The sequence below is a fragment of the Hyaena hyaena genome, unplaced genomic scaffold (assembly GCF_003009895.1).
Source record: "Hyaena hyaena isolate Hyena2069 unplaced genomic scaffold, ASM300989v1 scaffold_269, whole genome shotgun sequence".
NCBI lineage: Eukaryota > Metazoa > Chordata > Mammalia > Carnivora > Hyaenidae > Hyaena > Hyaena hyaena.
The window spans coordinates 493488-510618 of NW_024080896.1; the positions used below are offsets into that span (position 1 = coordinate 493488).

Sequence of the window (17131 nt, forward strand, 5' to 3'; positions counted from 1 at the left end):
AGATCTCGGTACCCATTCTGCCACATCTGGGCTTTAATTTTGTTATTGCCATTATCTCTGAAAGTCCATCAGTCTAGAAGCCCCAGAATGTTGTCTCTGTCCTTTTAAAAAAAATGCCGGTTACCTCTGCTCATCAAAAATACCAATTTCTCTTTGAAATTCCAGATATTTTCCCACTTGGTTGTACCAGTTGACCTACACCTTTATACCCAGTACTCTGTTGGGGTCTCCAAAAACTAAGTGATCAATTCAGATGAGCTACTCTGATGGAGTGGCCTCATCTTCCAGTGAGTGGTCACCTCCAGATTGGAATTGTCTTCTGACTCTCTTCTTTTGCTCAAGCTCTTCTCTGAAATCTGCTGGTTAGTTGAAAGTTTACATAATAAACCTGGGGTAGGAGAGAAGGGAGCTAGGATGAGAATCCATCAAGGTCAATGACGCGCAGGTGCACGTCCCACCTGCAGCGCGGTCTGAGGATGGCGGGGAGTGGGTGCCTTACGCGCTGCTAAACTGGAAACTGCTTGAGGTGCCAGAGCTTTTTCTGTGACCAAATTCTGGCTTTGGAAATAATCAAGTAACACTTCTTTATCTTTTCGTTCTTTCCGCTTTTCCCACAGCCTGGTTCCTCAGAGGGAAAGAAGGAAAAGGAATGCTTTGCAACAAATGCCCTTAATGGCATTATGGTACTCTCATTGCTCTGCTGCTTCTGCCCGCCCTTCTTTTTTTCTTTGTTTTTGTTTTTTTATTTTTTGCAGAACTGAACCTTTTTCTGCTCTGCCTTTCTCTCCCATTTGTCTTTTCTTTATGGTTGATATTGTACTGTCTTTTCCAAAATATTTGTCATTAAAGAATTATACAAAGTGTATACTTTTTAGCATGTCACTACTTTTATTATGTTGCCTTCCTTGTCTTTGGTAACTACATACGGGACACTTGGAAACCTTCATGGTAAAATCCTTTTTTTTCTCCCCCTGTAGTCCCTCCATTTCAAGGACTAAAACAGTCTTGCGTTAAGTAAAAACCTGTGACCAGAACTGAAGGAAGACTCTAGGAACAGAAACCTACAGCAGGACTTAGCACAATTTATTTGGAAACAAAACAAAATTGCAAAAGCCTTAGCCGCTTTCCACCTAAGAAGTTTATTCAATGAAGACAATGTCCACTGGAGTTTAAAATAACTACATGAGTTTGGGCACAAGCAGTGACTTGAAGAAGGCCCAGCTCTCCTTTTATAGAAACGTCTCAAGTTTAACGACAAAAAAAGCTGTTGTAAATTTAGTCTCAGGTGTAAATATCAAACAAAGCCCTCTCTTGTCGGGAGAGTTGACCTGTCTGTGTGGTGCACGTGTGTCCCTGTGATGGCAATCATTTTAGCTGCTGGCCTTCAGAAGAAGTGAGGATCTGATGGAGGTTTTTTACGTATTTATTTTCTGTTCACCCTGTGTCAAAATTTATAAAGAGAAAACATGCATTACGGAAGTGGTACTTTCTGTAATTTGATACTATTTGGTTTAACCATCTTCACTTTAATACTTATAATATTGTTGTAATGGTAACTTTGTTAAGTACCCAAGCTGCTTGTCTTCCACCAAAGAGTGCTTTATTAACAAGAATCTGTGAAAACCGTGTTTGAAGACTGTTGGATGTTGTGATACAAAGTGGTACGTTGGCAGCCGAACTTGCAAGAGAACAGGAGTGGTAGCTTTGGAAGACTCGGAAGGGGATACTGGCTTCAGAGTTGGAAGATTGTTGTAAGTCATTCCTCTTTATGTCATTGAGGGACTGGAGAATGCCAAGGCTGCCCACAATTTGGCTGCCCAGTCATACAAATTAAAATCCTATTTCCTTCCACGCATGATTAAGAAAAACACTGTTGATGTTTTCTCTTGGAAACAGCCATCCCAAATAACGGCTTAAAAAGAATAGTACTGCTTTATTTGGGTCTTTCTCTGTAACATTGTGGATTTCTTTTTTTATGTGATCAGCCTAAGGCCATTCACACACACTTTGATTTCAGTGACAGTTACTCGCATCTGGATTTCAGTTGTTTGTAAATAAGAGTCTCACTGTTGCCTTTGGTTGGGGAATACAACTAACTCTTTTCAGAGTGCCTTCGCCCCTCCACCCTTCAGAAACACAGCAGAGTCTGTGATATAAAGCAATCACAAAAACAATTTATTTGCTGCTAAAACAAAAAAACGGGGGCCCAAAATGAAAGAATATTTTGCAGTCACCTTGGTTACCTCCATAATGAGAAGGGAATGGTTTTAGTTAATGTTCACCAATTTTTGCCTATCCTAGTATGGAGAGCAGGGGATATGATAAGGAAAGGCAATAGAAGGCAAACGCCTTCACCTTACAAGATGAATGAACCAGGCGAATGGGCAGTTTCATTTTAAAAAGCTACCTTCTTGACAAAACTATGATGAGGACTAAAGTGATTGGAATAAACAGATTTTAGTCTGTTAATGCAAAATTTACTGGAAGGCTGTGGCTCCATTTCAATATTTACCCTCTTGGAGTAAATTATAAGGTTGACTGGCTTTGAGGGGAGATGCCAGGTCACCAGTGTCTTGGTCAAACAGGCGGCTCTTCCTCATCAGGTGGTATGGGGATGTGTCGTGCCAGCTCTTAAACGCTGGGGACTAGATCTCAGAAAAAAAAGTGGTTTTCTATCTCTGGAAGTGAAAAGACACAAAGACCCACTTACCTGATGGAGAAGACCTCTCTTCACTAAGCTTTGGGTGGGAGAAGAAACATTCCATTAGCTGTCTTGTGCTAGGAGACAATAATAAATATTCAGACTGTGCCCTTGCATAAAACATTGAATTCTCAGGGCAATTCTTCTTCCCTTGACACCTTTAAAGGCCATCTCCTGCATAAATAATCCAGGTAGTTATAAAAATCAAACTTCCATCTGAACTTTATTACATCAGAACAAGTTAAATGTGCCATCTCCCTCCCAGTGAATAAGCCATTTGGTGTCTTGGCCAAGAGTGAAAACTCTGGGCTTCAGTGTTAACCACAGTACTTTTTATTTACAAATTGCCTTTTTGTGTCAGCTGCTCAAGTTTCCAGCTAGAATTGCTATCACTGTGGCTCTTTTTAAAAAATCTTGTTCTTTAATAGGCTCACTAAAGCGAGTCCTAGGAAACTGTGATTTGATACAGAAGCAGTCCTTGGAACACAGCAAGGACTTGGGGTGGTGCTCAGGTGGATTTCATAGCACACTATTATTAAACATACCAGGGGGCATTTCTAGAATCCAGGAAGTCTCTGGGTCTGACTGATGGAAAGTTCTTCCTGCTATGAGTAAGAGTGGACTCTTTCTTTTTCCCCCCAACGGAGACTTCAACACACCCAGAATCTCCTGAGATTCTAACTTCAAGTTCTTGTCATAGAAAGACCCTATCGCTATGGAATGAAATAGGGCACGTCAGATGGAGAGATTCCTTTAAACTTCAGAGCCTTAAATAGCTTTGAAAGTATACCAAGACAGTTTCCATTGAAATTAAAATTAGAAATACATTTTTTAAGGTGTCCTTGAAGCTTTTGGGGGACTCATGTCCAGAGTCCAGGATAGTCCAAAGGAAGGGTGTCTGCAAAACTGGGTACCTAGAAGTATAGACAGACTTGTTTTTTTGTAATGCTGAAGAAAAACTAGAAAACTCTCTGAGCTGTCCGTAAAGAGGGGTTAATCCTGAGCAGTGCCTCACTGAAACACGAATCCTGCCTTGTCCACATGGCCGCGTCTGGGCGGCACGCTGCTCTGCTAGTCTCCAGCATCTTTTCTGCTCTCTACCTGGCCCCGTTCGCCTGCCACCCACCTGATTTTTCTTCTCTGCCCTCCTCCCCTCTCACAGGGGTCATTCCTACCTCTTTTCTTGGGCCTAGACAATTTTTAGAGGAGTTCCCAAGTGTGCTCATGAGGCGACTATGTTTGCCCTTGGAATCTAATGGCCGGTTCTGCGTGCCCTGCGGACCATCAGGCCTTCTGGGTGGTGGTGTGCCAAGAGCTTCTGGAAGCTTCCCTTTGCTTGAATCACCGCCATTCATGACAAATGAGCAATGCGCTCTTTTGATGTTTGTTCTAAAAGTAGCTTAACTGTTCCTCTTCATACATTTTTAAAAATAATTATTGCATCCTGGAAAGCAGTGCTCATCAAAAACAACTTTAAAAGCATATTTTAATTTTTTAATAGTTCTCTCCCGCTAAAACTATCCTGGTAAGGCTAGCTGCTGCTCTTCCATTTCTCCTAAATCTGAGTATTCCTTGTGTTCCTAAGTGGAAATACTACAGATATATTTAAAAGACTGGACAATTCACCTATACTGTGTAGGAAATTACCTCCTTAACTGCCCAGTAGAATTAACTGTCAGCAGATACGTTCATATGATTATAGTACTGCAGTTTTATATTAATAATTTGCAGACTTTTATCTAACCTGCACTCAACTCATGTACAGATTATTAAAAAGTTTTAAAATGTAACTGATTAATCAGTATTTGATCAACCATTGTCTTGATTTTTTTATTAAAATGTATATTTCTAATCATATTTTATAAAGCCAAGAGAACTGGTTGAATGAATGTTTATTTTCCTGAAGGTATTTTTAAGATAAAGCTTCATAATGGCCTGTAAACTTTGCATATCTATGTAGTTTGATACATATTGTTGGGTTTGAAAATCTTGTGTATTGTAACTGGTTTTATACGAAATACTGAATAGTGAAAATTGTATAATCATAGCATTAAAAGTATTAACCAAACAGCCTTCCAGTTTATTGTATTCACTTACCATTCTGAATCATAGTAAACGGTGGTCAGAATATAAAGTGGATATAACCTTCTGTATTAGTTTGCTAGCCTGGGGGCTGAAACAACAGAAATCTTTTTCCTCCCAGGGCTGAGGCTGGAGACCCCAAGATCAAGGTGTTGGCAGGGTTGATTTCTGACGCCGCTGTCCTTGGGCTTTCTCTGTGCGCTCCAATCCCTGATGTCCTTCTGTTAGTCCTCCTTATGACACCAGTCAGAGTAGGGTCCATCCTAATGGCCTCATTTTAATTATCTCCTCAAAGGCCCTGTCTCCAAATACAGTTACATTCTGAGGTATTAGGCATTAGGGCTTCAGCTTAAAAATTTGGGGGTGGGGAGATACAGTTCAGTGCCTAACACCTTCCCCAAGATAAGATGCTGCATGAGTGAGGGCTTCTATTATGAAGTCATTCTGTACACACCCAACACCAGCTCAAATTATGCAGAGGTTTGACTGTGTGGAAATTACTGAGGATAAGACATATAAATCAGGCCCTCGGAGTCTTGTGGGTTGTAGACTGTACGACCCTCACGTTACCTGCCAGGGTCAGGAGTAAAGAGCTAAGTGAGGGGCAGGACCATCGCTAAGGCACCCACATTCTGATGTCCAGCCTTGGATGCCTGGACATCACAGTACTGCCTGCCTGCCTCCCCTCCTACCGTCTCTTGCTGGCCTGGATCCTGAAAACCTAATCCCCACACCATCACGCAGAGGTGTCTGGGATGTAGGAGCTTGCTCTGTTAGGAATGCTGGCCCATTCCTAAAGGAACTCAGCTCTGATTCATGCTTGGATGCCAGTTTTCAAAGCACAGACCACAGTGACCTCCCTTCCCCCATCCCCATCCAGACTCCTAGCAGACACTGCTACCCCCAGAGTCTGATTCACAAGCTCTGTCCCCTGTCGAAAGCTGCAGTGGCTACCTGTCTCTCCGTGGTTTGCCCTGAGGCCAACACTGGGTTGTGCGCCCTCTGCTGAGCAGCAAAATTCAGTTGATTGGCATCGTCCAAGCTGTCCAAAGTATGTTAAGTGCTGTAAAGGGTGTTGCATGGCAAGGGCCTAACACTTGGAAGACTCGAGGTGAAACCCCAAGTCCTGTCTTCCTGGGCTGTGCAGCGTGGGTGATGAGCCACAGAGACCCTGGTCCTGTAGATGCTCGCTCTCTGTTGTTGACAGTGCCGTTCGGTGCCCCTACCACACACACGATTTGCTAAATCCCTCTGCTTTTGTTTCTTAAGTAAAATGGGAAGGAAAGGCATTCCTATCTTAAGAGTTAGTGGGATAATTAAATGAGATCTTGCACAGCACCTAAAACCTGCTGGCACATAGCTTTCTTTTTTTTTTTTTTTTTTAATATTTTATTTATTTCTAGGAGAGAGACAGCGTGAGCAGGGGAGGGTCAGAGAGAGAGGGAGTCATAGACTGAAACAGGCTGCAGGCTCTGAGCTGGCAGTCAGCACAGAGCCCGACGCGGGGCTCGAACCCACGAACCGCGAGATCATGACCTAAGCGAAAGTCGGGCGCTTAACCGACTAAGCCACCCAGGCGCCCCATATAGCTTTCAATAAATTAATTTTTTCATACACTTAAGGTAATTTCCTGTAGATAATTAGGTAACGACTGATTGTGATGGATTATGATCCCTCCATATCTGGTAGTTTTGGGACCTACGGCATAATTTCATGAAAGTATAATGGTGTTGTAAAAGAGGTCAAACTGTTTTTACTTTGGAAGGGAGAAATTCATTCACTGAAGGTAAATCTCTTGAGAGTGGTTTAGTTAGGTGGAGGTGGAGTTAAGTAGAAAGGCCCCTTCATGAGGCCTGGGAGTGTATGGAGTTAGCAAGTCATTGTGGAAAGAGCAGCCAGTGTGCGCTCTGAAATGAGCTCTGCCGCTCATGCTGTGGTCTCGGGCATCCTTTCCTGCCTCCTGCCCCGCACTTTGTTCACTTGTAAAATCGGACTAGTAAGTGCATAGCATTTGGGTTAAAAGAGATCAATGGAGGGGAGTGTGCCTTAGCCTGGGCCCTAGGCCACTGGAGGTCTCCAATCCCTCCACTGCTTCCTTTTCCTCCCGTGTGTCCAAGTGCAGTTGTGCTTGGGAAGGCAGGGTGGTGGCAAGAATTCTCAAACATAATGCTCACCTCACCTCTAGGATGCCAAGATATCGGCATGCTTGCCCGTGTCACTACCGCAGACTGCATCAGCATTATTCTGTGTGGATTCCTCCTGGTCGGTGTCGGTTATCTCCTTAGGAGAAATTCTTACAAAAGGCATGTCTCCTGGGTCAAGGGTGTGAAAAAATTTAAAGCTTCTGTTGATGTACGCTCTGTAAAAAAGCAGCTTGCTATATTCGTTCAGAGCATGGATTCTGGCTGCACACAAACCTTTGTTGCTTATTAGCCGTGTCATTTGGGCCAGGGTGACGGTTGGATAAGGATTAAATATTAACTTTGTTAATATTTGTTCATTAGAACAAGTGCTTAATTAAAATTGTGTTTAATTAAAAAAATAAAACCACCTTAATGCCCTCCAAAAGGTCTGTGACAGTCCCTTTAGCATCAGCTCTTGGAGCATGGCTGAGATGGCTAATTAATAGCAGGACAGTGGCCTTAATGCTGTTAGGCCATGAGTCACCATTACCCCCTGCTACTCTTCGCTGCCCCGTTATTTAGATTTGGGGCCTTTTGTCTTCTAAGCAGTTGGCACAGTATGTACCTGTCACAGTCTCACTGTTTTTCTGTTTCTTGGGAGAACAAATGGACCCCAGACAAAACCAATCCAAGTGCCTCTCCAGACACCCCTGGCTTCTTCACTGGGGGTGCTGGCCCAGCCCGTGTAGGAATGGAGATCCTCCCACACTGCCTGGCCTTGTCTGTGTCTCGTCTCTTGGCTAGCAAGTCTGCGTGGCTTTGACATGTTTCTGGATGGCAGGTGCTCCATCCACACTGAAATGCCCAGGTAAGGAGGCCTCTTGCTCGGCATGGCCAGAGCCCACGTGGGCTGACCACCACCAGGGGCTCGCCTTGGCCCCTCGGATTCTTAACATTGGCCAAATGTCACGTTTTTAAACAGGGAGAGGCTTTGGGTGGGAAAAGAAAGAGTGGAGGAGGTTGTATGGTTTGTGCATTGTATTACTTGGAGAAAGACAATGGTTTCTTCATGGGTGTGTTTCTTCATGTAAAACAAGATGACTTTTCAGGCGGGACATTTCTTCCTTGCGTGGGACTCTCCAGAGAATGCAGCCAGTCTGGCATCCCCACCCACTAAATGCCAGTCATATTCCCAGCCGTTGGATAATCCAGACACCCCCGCACATTTTCAGCCCCCTTCAGGAGGGAACTGCTGATCAGCTTCATATATAGCTTCACCGGGCAACGTCATGGAAACAGGGAAAGTTGCTCTTGGGAACTTGCTGAAGTGAATTTTGTTCCCCTGCCCTATTCTGCTCTGGCCCAAGCCCCAGTGGGCAGAAGAAGGGGCTCGAGGAAAGATTTCACCTATCAAGGGGGCAGCAGAGGGGGCTCGGCCCTCAGGAATGGGGTTCACGCATATTTGCGAGACTGCGGACGGGGGCCCTGAGACAGTGAGCGAACTGCCTTCCTGCCTGGCCCTGACATATGTCCTGCCATGTGGCAGCCACAGAGAGGTCTCCATCCCTGGGAGTGAGGGGTCTGTTGTGACAGAGCTAGATGACACATGGGGGCTCTCTAGGCAGGCCAGTGGCTAACAGGCTCTTCAACAGGCCAGGACAGAGCAGGGTCCTGACTCCAGCCCCATGGACCACTTGTGTTGTTCAGGGTGATCCTGCTGTGGCCACCCCCAGATCTGCCTTGCAGTTAACTAAGGAGTTTACAGTGTGCACCATGGAGTCTTTTCTCCAGATGCCATATTGAACCATTCCTTGTCACATCCAGTGACCCCCTAAGGCAGGTTCTGGTGTCATAAGTACAACTCTGTCCGTTTTCTCCCTTTCCAGTGATAGTTGGCTGTCTCGAGGTATAACTTTCTAGGCCAGCTTTTAATCTGGCTTGGGATCCGCAAAGACTAGACCTCCCCAGATTTCTCTCGGACCGCACAGTGCTCACCAACAGAAGCTCTCTCCAGGTGCAATTTAAGCCTGTTTCCTCAAGCATGTGCCTTAGCCTCAGCAAGTGGGTATCTTCTTCCACTGGGTGTTTGTTGAGGGTTCAGCCCTCAGGCCAGAGCTGGGCCTACCAGTAGATGCCCTGGAGGACTGACTGGGATGGGAAGAGACCAGGCTAGGACCCTCTCTGGTAGCAGATCCCCAGTAAGTAGTGTCCCTTGGTTTCTTCCATTAGGGGCCCCTGTGACTGACTTGGTGGAAGCTGGTTTGTCTCCCCAGAAAAGTTAATGCAGAACTTTTGAAGAGTTCATGGGCAGGCCCAGCTGTGCAGCTTTCAACTCCAGGGGCGCTGCTCATACAGATGCAGTGCGAAGGGCACTCCCTCACGTGTCCTGCTCCGGAGCCCATTCACCAGTCATTCCAAGGCCCCACGCTGGGCATCCACAGATCCTTGGTGAAAATCCCTGAGGCCTGTCTTTCCGCCCTGGGCACGGGTCCCTGGGCTGGGATGCAGCCAGGGTAGGGGTCCCCACTTCTCGCCTTAGGCCGAACGGCCTCCACACTTCTGCTTCCTTTCTATCCGCCTTGCTTTACTGAAAACTCCTCCAGCGACCCTGGTCGCTCTCCCCTCGCTTTCCCTCACCACCAAACACGCTGGTGCTGATCATTTTGCATTGCTGAGAATGTAGGACTTACTTTGATGCTTTAGTAGTTTTCCTCCCTGTTGCTTGGATGCTGCCAGTATCTGGACAGGTGGAGTGCAGGCCAGGGCCCCTAACACGGCCGTGCGGCTGTATCCGTGCGGGTGAGCTCCCCTGGGTCAGGCGGTGCACACAAGGGGGTGGAGATGTTCTCAGTGCCCCTGGTGGGGTGGCTGTTCTCAAGGCAAGTTCTTTCTAACCTCAGTGTCTGAGCCCTGGAGACTGATGTGCGCCTTGACACCACTCCATTCTCACCTGACAGGCATTCCCACTTACAGATGACTTTGTGCTCCCATGTCGGCCCTCTGAAATCAGGCCACATTTTTGCAAAGTAACAATGCTTAGAAGGCACTGTGGTTTGGTTGGGAAAATTCCATCACCTTGAGTCACAAGAAGCCTTGTGGCCGAGGAAACGGCTTTCCAGAGCATTCGGGAGATGGGCAGAGGCAGCCTGGGCCCAGGAGAGGTATAAGGAGCCGCTGGACCCTGTAGGACCAAACATCTGTTCATCTCCACCAGTGCCTCACTGGTGACCTTGAACCTAATCCTGTGGCCTCTCAAGTTGTGCCATCTCCACCTGTGCAGAAGACCTAATAAAGCTAAGAACACCTTTTTTTTTTTTTATGTTTATTTTGAGAGAGAGCGAGCGAGCGAGCAGAGGAGGGGCAGAGAGACAAAAGGAGAATCTGAGGCAGGCTCCAGGCTCAGAGCTGTCAGCACAGAGCCAGACTTGAGGCTCTACCCCACGAACCATGAAATCATGACCTGAGCCAAAGTCAGCACTTAACCGACTGAGCCACCCAGGCGCCCCTCTAAGAACACTTCTAATCCCATCGTGTTTTCAGGAGAACGTGTTCAAGAGGGACTCACTTATGCTACTGCTGTGTGTGGTCACCATGTGACTTGCCGCTCGGCAACGCAGCAGGGACTCACCGCGGCCCCGTTGGCCCCATGCAGAGGAGCCTGTGTCCTCTGGCCTTTCCCTGCCCCACTCCTGGCAGTTCTGCCGGGGGCACTAGTAATTGGAGTGTGGAAGGAACGCCGGGCTGGAGGGCTGGATCTGGTTTCGGCCTCATCTCATCAGGCGCCAGCTGGGGACCAAGACGACCAAGACTGTCCTTCCCACTCCCTGCCTGGAAAGCGTGAGACAGTTGCAAGACCGCAGACAGCAGCCACCCTGGCATGCCCCGCTCCTCACGCCGCTAGGCTCTGCACCAAGGCTGGGAGGGGAGCCTGCAGATCCAAATGAAGGGCAAAGCCTTAATGTTAGGGATGGCCCTTGGGACTAAGTTGGGACAGTGGAGGGGGAGGCTGTGGTTGGCATGGGCACTGGACAGGCTTCTGGAAAATCAGTTTCTTAGGTGGTGTTACAAGGAAATTTGCGATTGTATCCATATTGTTTTACAATATATATTTTTTTCTAAGACTTTATTTTTAAGTAATCCTACACTGAACATGGGCATCGAACTCACAACCCTGAGATCAAGATTTGCATCCTCTACCAATTGAGCCAGTCAGGCACCCCTACAATAAAGATGTTTTTAAAATACCTTTTTCCCTTTCTCATTCTCTTTACCACATAAATACCCCTCTGGGTCAGAGCCAGGCAAAGCCTCACACAGGAGGGACATGTCACAGGCACTGACCTCAGGCTGATGTTGGAGGATCTGGAGAGGAGGGCGGATCCTGGGTGGCTGTTTGCATGGACCGTGAGCCTTGTAGAGGCTGAGACACAGCAGCCGTGAAAGGAGATGGGCAGATCATCTCTCACAGTGAAACTATGCTCATCCGGCTGGGTGACGCCATGTGGAGGGGAGGGCAGCCCCACCTGCGTTGGCAGCGGGCTCCTGAATAGCTCAGAAGAGGGCTGACCTTTCCCAGCTTGAGACCCAGATCCAGTAGCTCCATAGGACTTTCCAGCACCACACGGTACTGTCTCAAAAGAAAAACCATGCCTTCACCTGTGAAGTGGCTGTGCACTGAAGTGGCCCGGAGGACCTAGCCAACAGGGAGGAAAAGCCCTGAACTGGTGACCCAGCACTAGAAGTGCGGGTCCCCCTTGAGGCCTCTCGGGCTCTGAGGGGCTTGCCTTGCATGGGGTGAAGACGTCAAATGCTTATCAGCAACATTAGGCGAAGGATGTACAGCTTCTCAAGTAGCCTGGCCAGACGTTAGAAACATCCAATGCATGACTTTAACCTTCCTGGGGCGATTCCCTGGCGGTAGCCCCTGTCGGGAGTCCACCTCTTCCCTGACCTTGTCAGATAAGCAGCTTAGGTTTTCTTCCAGTTGAGGCTGGGTGCCAACCCCTGCTCCCTTCAGGGGCGAAAGCCCTCTGTGACACTCCCCCACCTCCCGGCCCTGGGACTACTCCCCCCATCACATCTTCAACTGCTGTCCCCCCAGGGTGGGGCTGGCACACCGGACCTTGGAATTCAAACATGCTTGACCTCTGCTTTTCAAGAGTCTTGGGGCCTGACACATTAGTTTTCTTCTGTGGGATGAATTTGCTCAGTGTTAAGTTGCTTATTAGAAACAGGTCTACACCCACCTCAAGAGTGTAGTAGGGGGACTTGGATCAGGAAGGCCTTGCCTTACATCCCAACACAATCCTCCTTTCTGCTCTGATTTTCCCTACGACATGGTAGAGATTTCCCCTGCTCTTCGTTTCTGCTTGGTCTTCCCTGGGGCACTGGACTGTGGACAACCACAGGACCCAAACCCAACATCCATCTGCCCCACCAGCTGGCAAGAGGTAGTCCTGGTGAGCAAACAAAGCCTTCTGCAGGTTCAGAAACTGTATCCTGTCCCCCAGAATGGTTTCCAACCACAGGACCCAAGACTGTTCCATGGTACAGGAATCTTCAGTACATCTGGGAAGGATGCTGTATTTGCAGACACAGTATTAAATCCAGTGTTATGGGCTTTTCGGGCATTATTTACAACACTAGGGAATTTTCTTGAAAGGGCCCATCTCAGAGCCAAGGCAGGCAGGGTAACTTCACGTCACAGCATCAAGCCTGCTGAGGAAGGACACAGCCTCACGCTGTACCAGCTAATCATATGGCTGAAACTGACATTCACTCTCCTGAGACTTGACTTATATCAAGTCACTCCCACTCACTATGTCCTTTCCAGGAAAAGGGAATAAAACAACCAGTTAATATATCTTCATATTCAGATATTAATTTAATAATAAGAGACCAAGGGTGGACAGTCACCCATAGCAAAGGTCCTTAACTGTCTGTCACATGGCTCGGGGAGGGGGCGGGGAAGGTTCAGCTGATTGCTTCTACTGGGCTTTTTTCCATGTTCTTTTCTCTTAACCTGAAAGTGACCAAAAGGACTCAGCTTTCTATACACAGTTAGGAGGGAATACCAACCTTTATTTACACTTGGGTTCAAGTTCAGAGCCGTCTTAAACAGTATAGCAAAGCGGGAAGAAGCACAGATCCCGGGACCAAGTTCAGATTCCAAAAGAGGCATATTAACTGTGACAACAAGCAAAGGTTATCTTCAGTTTCTGCGGTCAAGTGGAGAACGCATCACCCCAGCTGCCCGCAGCTTACAGCTGCCTCCACCCCAGTCCTTGCCCTGGGTGCTCAGCCAAGTGCGGGCTCCGGCAGACTTACTCTGCTGCGCAAGGCAGGACTTGGCAAGTTACTGAAAACCGAGGTAGCCCCCAACCCCAAGCATTCGCCAAAGGCAAGAAATAGGAACTCAAACTGGTGTATGGGCTAGGTGAGAAAAACTGCACGCAGTGTTCAATAAATACTATTTACAAGTCTTGCCAGGCCAAGGACAGAGGGCATCTGTACATGGGCACTGAATTCAGATATTAGTTTTGAGGGAGAAAAGGATATGGTGGTAAGGTGTAACACTCTTTTGCCTGGACCCCCTTTCACTTGATTGATGGATTAAATAATATGATTTTAAAAATCATATGCTTAATACTCATCCTAAAAACCACCCAAACACTAAATATACACATTTATACTAAGCGTGCGTGTATGTGTGTACATACACCCAGAAACCACGAGGTAGTTTAAATCACCATTAAAAAAAAAAACACTTTTCCTAATTCTCTGTCACAGAGTGGTAGCCAATGGCTGCACACCAGCTGCTTAAAATGATTGGTTAAATGAAAACCAGAACTCAAAAACTCCCAGGAGACTGTAACATTTACAAGTAAACAGAAGTACAGGTGTATTTTACTTCCTCAATCTCTGGAAACTAGGCTGTGACTGCATTAATGGTTGCTGTTACAGGTATCTGCTCTAATACTAAAGCACACAGCCTTCCCATTTATACACCTTATGAAGTAGTCTCAGTAGATTCTATTTTACATCTTTACTCTCCAGGTTTTTGTGGAGGATTCAATACAATCTCTATGTACATATTTTAAACATTATTTCTGAACTTCATTTGGAATTACTTAAATAAAAAAATAATCACCATTCTCCACCTTCTTGTGAAAGTGCCAGACTAAGCCCCCAACCGGAACTGCTGCCTTGAATCTGGAGAAATCCCTACCTCACAGCCCCCAGACCAAAAAAGTGTAACGTATTCACACTACACAGGAAAAAGCAACATCTATTGTTCTTAGAGTCCGACTCTCTTCCCCACAGCAAGAAAAGTCTCTTCATAGGTATGCCAATGCTGTTCTAGGTTGCTAGGGAAACAGGGCTCTCTCAGGCCAGAGCAGGAAAGTCCTCAGGGTCATCCGGGTTGGGAGCAATGTCTTGTGTCTAAAGAAGAAAAGAAAAGTTTTTAAACCAACATTCACTTTAGCCATTGCCACTTGGGCAGAGCCCTCTGAGAAACACGTGCCTGCTCTCACCCAGGCAGGTGCTGACAGTGGGTGCAGCCCAAACACTGTGGGGAAAGGCAGGGCCCCAGTGGGAAGAGACACAGAGAGGGGGACACGGAAGGGTCCCTTCTCAGACTCGCTCTTGTCCCCCCTGCAAAACGGCCGGCACTGACTGCCTCCCTCCCTTCCTCCCACAAATCCTGACCGAGTGACCCTTTTTGTATCTGGCACCTCTGTCATCCAATAAACATGACTTAGACTATTTACCATACGAAGATACAAGGTTGGTTAAAGGCAGTTCCTGCCTGCCCTGAGATTCCCTGGGGTTAGGGAAGAAGCCCTGAGAAAGTCATAGCCTGGTAACTTCAGCAACAGATGGCTTATGAATGGCCCACAGGAGGGGCACCTACTGCTATTTGGTGGCTGAGTGCATATCACGGTTAGGTAAGGTTTTCTAGAAGAGAAAGTTCTTCCAGAGATAAACCTCAGTGAATGGGCAAAGAGAATATGGATCCTGAAACAGTGCAACCTGACGGTGAAGGGGAGGGGCCCTGAGGGCAGGTCTGAGCTGGGAGAGAACAGTATGCTTGTGTCTGTTCATAAAACATTTATGAAGTGCCTACTATATCCTTAAATTGTGCTGGGCACTGGGGAAACCAATAATGAGCAAAAGTAGACATGGTTTGTGCCATCCACTGTAGAGACAACAGACACTGGTCAATAATCACACCGGTGAGAATACAATTACAAATGAAGACAATGCTTCAAAGAAAAAGAAAATTCTTTGCTCAAGGACTCTGACCTGATCTGGAAGGAAATGTGACCAAAGTTCTCTGAGGAAGCGAGGTCAGAGGATCTACTGTAGGTGAGCAAGCAAATGGGTAGAAGGACTACCAGGTGCAAATGCCCCGTGGGGTCAGAAACATGCTTGTGTGAAGAACTAGAGGTAGAGAAGGGCTGGCTGAGGAGCAGGGAAGAATGGTCTAAGGTGACAAGGTGAACCCGGGGAGGTCACGGAGGCCCTGAATCCTTAGGAAGGGTCCTGTCTCCCCTGAAAGCACCATCGGATCACAGTTAGGAACCGTCAGGTGATCTGATAGGATCCCAAGCCTGGGCATCTTGTCTAATGCAGATGAGTGAGTTTTCTAGTTCTGAGAGTGCATTCACGGCAGACAGTAGATCTCCTTGGTAACCAAGGAGGCCAGGGCCACCGAATGGTCTGTATCCAACTGTGTCCATGCTGCTGACCTCACTGTTCTGAACACTGGGATGCCAGACCCACTCTAGACACAGGAAAGGACAGTAGACCCTAACGGGCCTCCCAGTGGCATAGCCTGGGGCCCCCTCATCCTCTCACCTCCTGCAGAAAACTGTCCAGGGCACAGAGTACTCACACTCACCACCACTTCTGCTCTGGGTCCGTAGTTCTCTGCCCTTCTGATCCTTCCCCGGCCTCCCCGTGTGCCACCTCTGGCTCCACGCCCAGGACGAGGGAGGTTACCGAAATTAATCTCCAGCTGGGATGTGATGTCATTGGCTGCTTTCCGGAAAACGTGGGCATCATCTTCATAGTCATCCTTTACCATCTGAAACACAGTTACAGCATATATCTCTCTCTCACCCTCTCACACACACACACGTCTCCATGGACACTCACTCGCTTGGTGTCCAAGCGCTATGCCGCCAGGGAGCCGATATGGCATTACGGCGGGACAGTGGCTCTCCCTGACGTGCTGTCGACACTGGGCTACAGGGCAAGGCAGAGGTAGGGACCCCGCAGCTCTGGGGGTTCTGCACGTTTCCCAGCCACATGTTCTCATACTCACCGTCTTAATCCAAGCATCTCTCAACTTACTATTAACTCAAGTGACACCCAAGTTTCTGCCAGTTTGGCAGGTTAAGATGTAAGATTGGACATGCCTAACAGCAATCTATATATATATGTATATATATATTTAAACATTTTTTTAATGTTTTATTTATTTCTGAGAGAGACAGTGTGAGCAGGGGAGGGTCAGAGAGAGAGGGAGACACAGAATCTGAAACAGGCTCCAGGCTCTGAGCTAGCTGTCAGCACAGAGCCCCATGTGGGTCTCGAACCCACGAGCTGCAAGATCATGACCTGAGCTGAAGTCTGAAGCTTAACTGACTGAGCCACTCAGGTGCCCCTCTATATGTATTTTTTATATCTAAATGTATTTTGCTGAGATTAAAACATTTTAATTTCTGCCTTTTATTTGTTCACAAATGCTACTTTGATAAATAAGGAAATATCACCTTCCTAGAATAGAACTTGATGGAAAAACTCACTTCAATGTGGGTGCTGACTGTACAAATACCATATGTTAAAAACTGCATGATTTACAATAAACAATTCTGACTCAAAATCTAGGAAAATAGTAAAACAACAGAATATGGTTATCTGACAATTCCTGCAGAAAGAATTCAGGCTGCTTTTTAAGAACTATTTTGGCCAAAATGCTTTAAGAAATTACATTTTATTATATAAGAGGTCAAATAAGTTCTGTTTCTTGTTAAAAGAAGACTATATTAAATAAATCTTGTTCCAAATTTGATTTGGCTTCAATTCCTAATAATAGATTAAAAAAACCCTCTCACTTTTGAGTAAAACATAAATCTACATAAAATCTGCCAATGATCTTGGATGAGAATCTCTTAAGTGCTACAATGCTAAACATTCCTACCACAACTTGTCCAGG

General features: G+C 46.7%; 2 protein-coding genes and 1 long non-coding RNA gene across 12 annotated transcripts in view; 1 reads left to right on the plus strand and 2 right to left on the minus strand.

Annotated features, from left to right (window-relative positions):
* Nucleotides 1-4771, plus strand: part of CDC14B (cell division cycle 14B) — a 112592-nt gene extending 107821 nt beyond the window's left edge. For 5 of the 10 annotated variants that reach the window (XM_039245668.1, XM_039245670.1, XM_039245678.1 and 2 more), the window contains one exon: nucleotides 618-4771. In XM_039245668.1, the coding sequence (XP_039101599.1) occupies nucleotides 618-918 (301 nt within the window). In that variant the 3' untranslated portion in view covers nucleotides 919-4771. The remainder of the gene's footprint in view (nucleotides 1-617) is intronic. The other 5 variants (XM_039245675.1, XM_039245673.1, XM_039245680.1 and 2 more) reach the window with 2 other exon arrangements.
* Nucleotides 1378-5157, minus strand: LOC120240831. The gene is made up of 3 exons (XR_005530732.1): nucleotides 4799-5157; nucleotides 2711-2778; nucleotides 1378-1439 (listed from the first exon to the last, which is right to left on the minus strand). It is a non-coding gene; the product is annotated as an uncharacterized LOC120240831 (long non-coding RNA).
* Nucleotides 5158-12966: 7809 nt separating this feature from the next.
* Nucleotides 12967-17131, minus strand: part of HABP4 (hyaluronan binding protein 4) — a 40934-nt gene continuing 36769 nt past the window's right edge. The window contains exons 7-8 of the mRNA XM_039245699.1: nucleotides 15812-15997; nucleotides 12967-14349 (exon numbers count right to left, since the gene is read on the minus strand). Of these exons, the coding sequence (XP_039101630.1) occupies nucleotides 14293-14349; nucleotides 15812-15997 (243 nt within the window). The 3' untranslated portion in view covers nucleotides 12967-14292. The remainder of the gene's footprint in view (nucleotides 14350-15811; nucleotides 15998-17131) is intronic.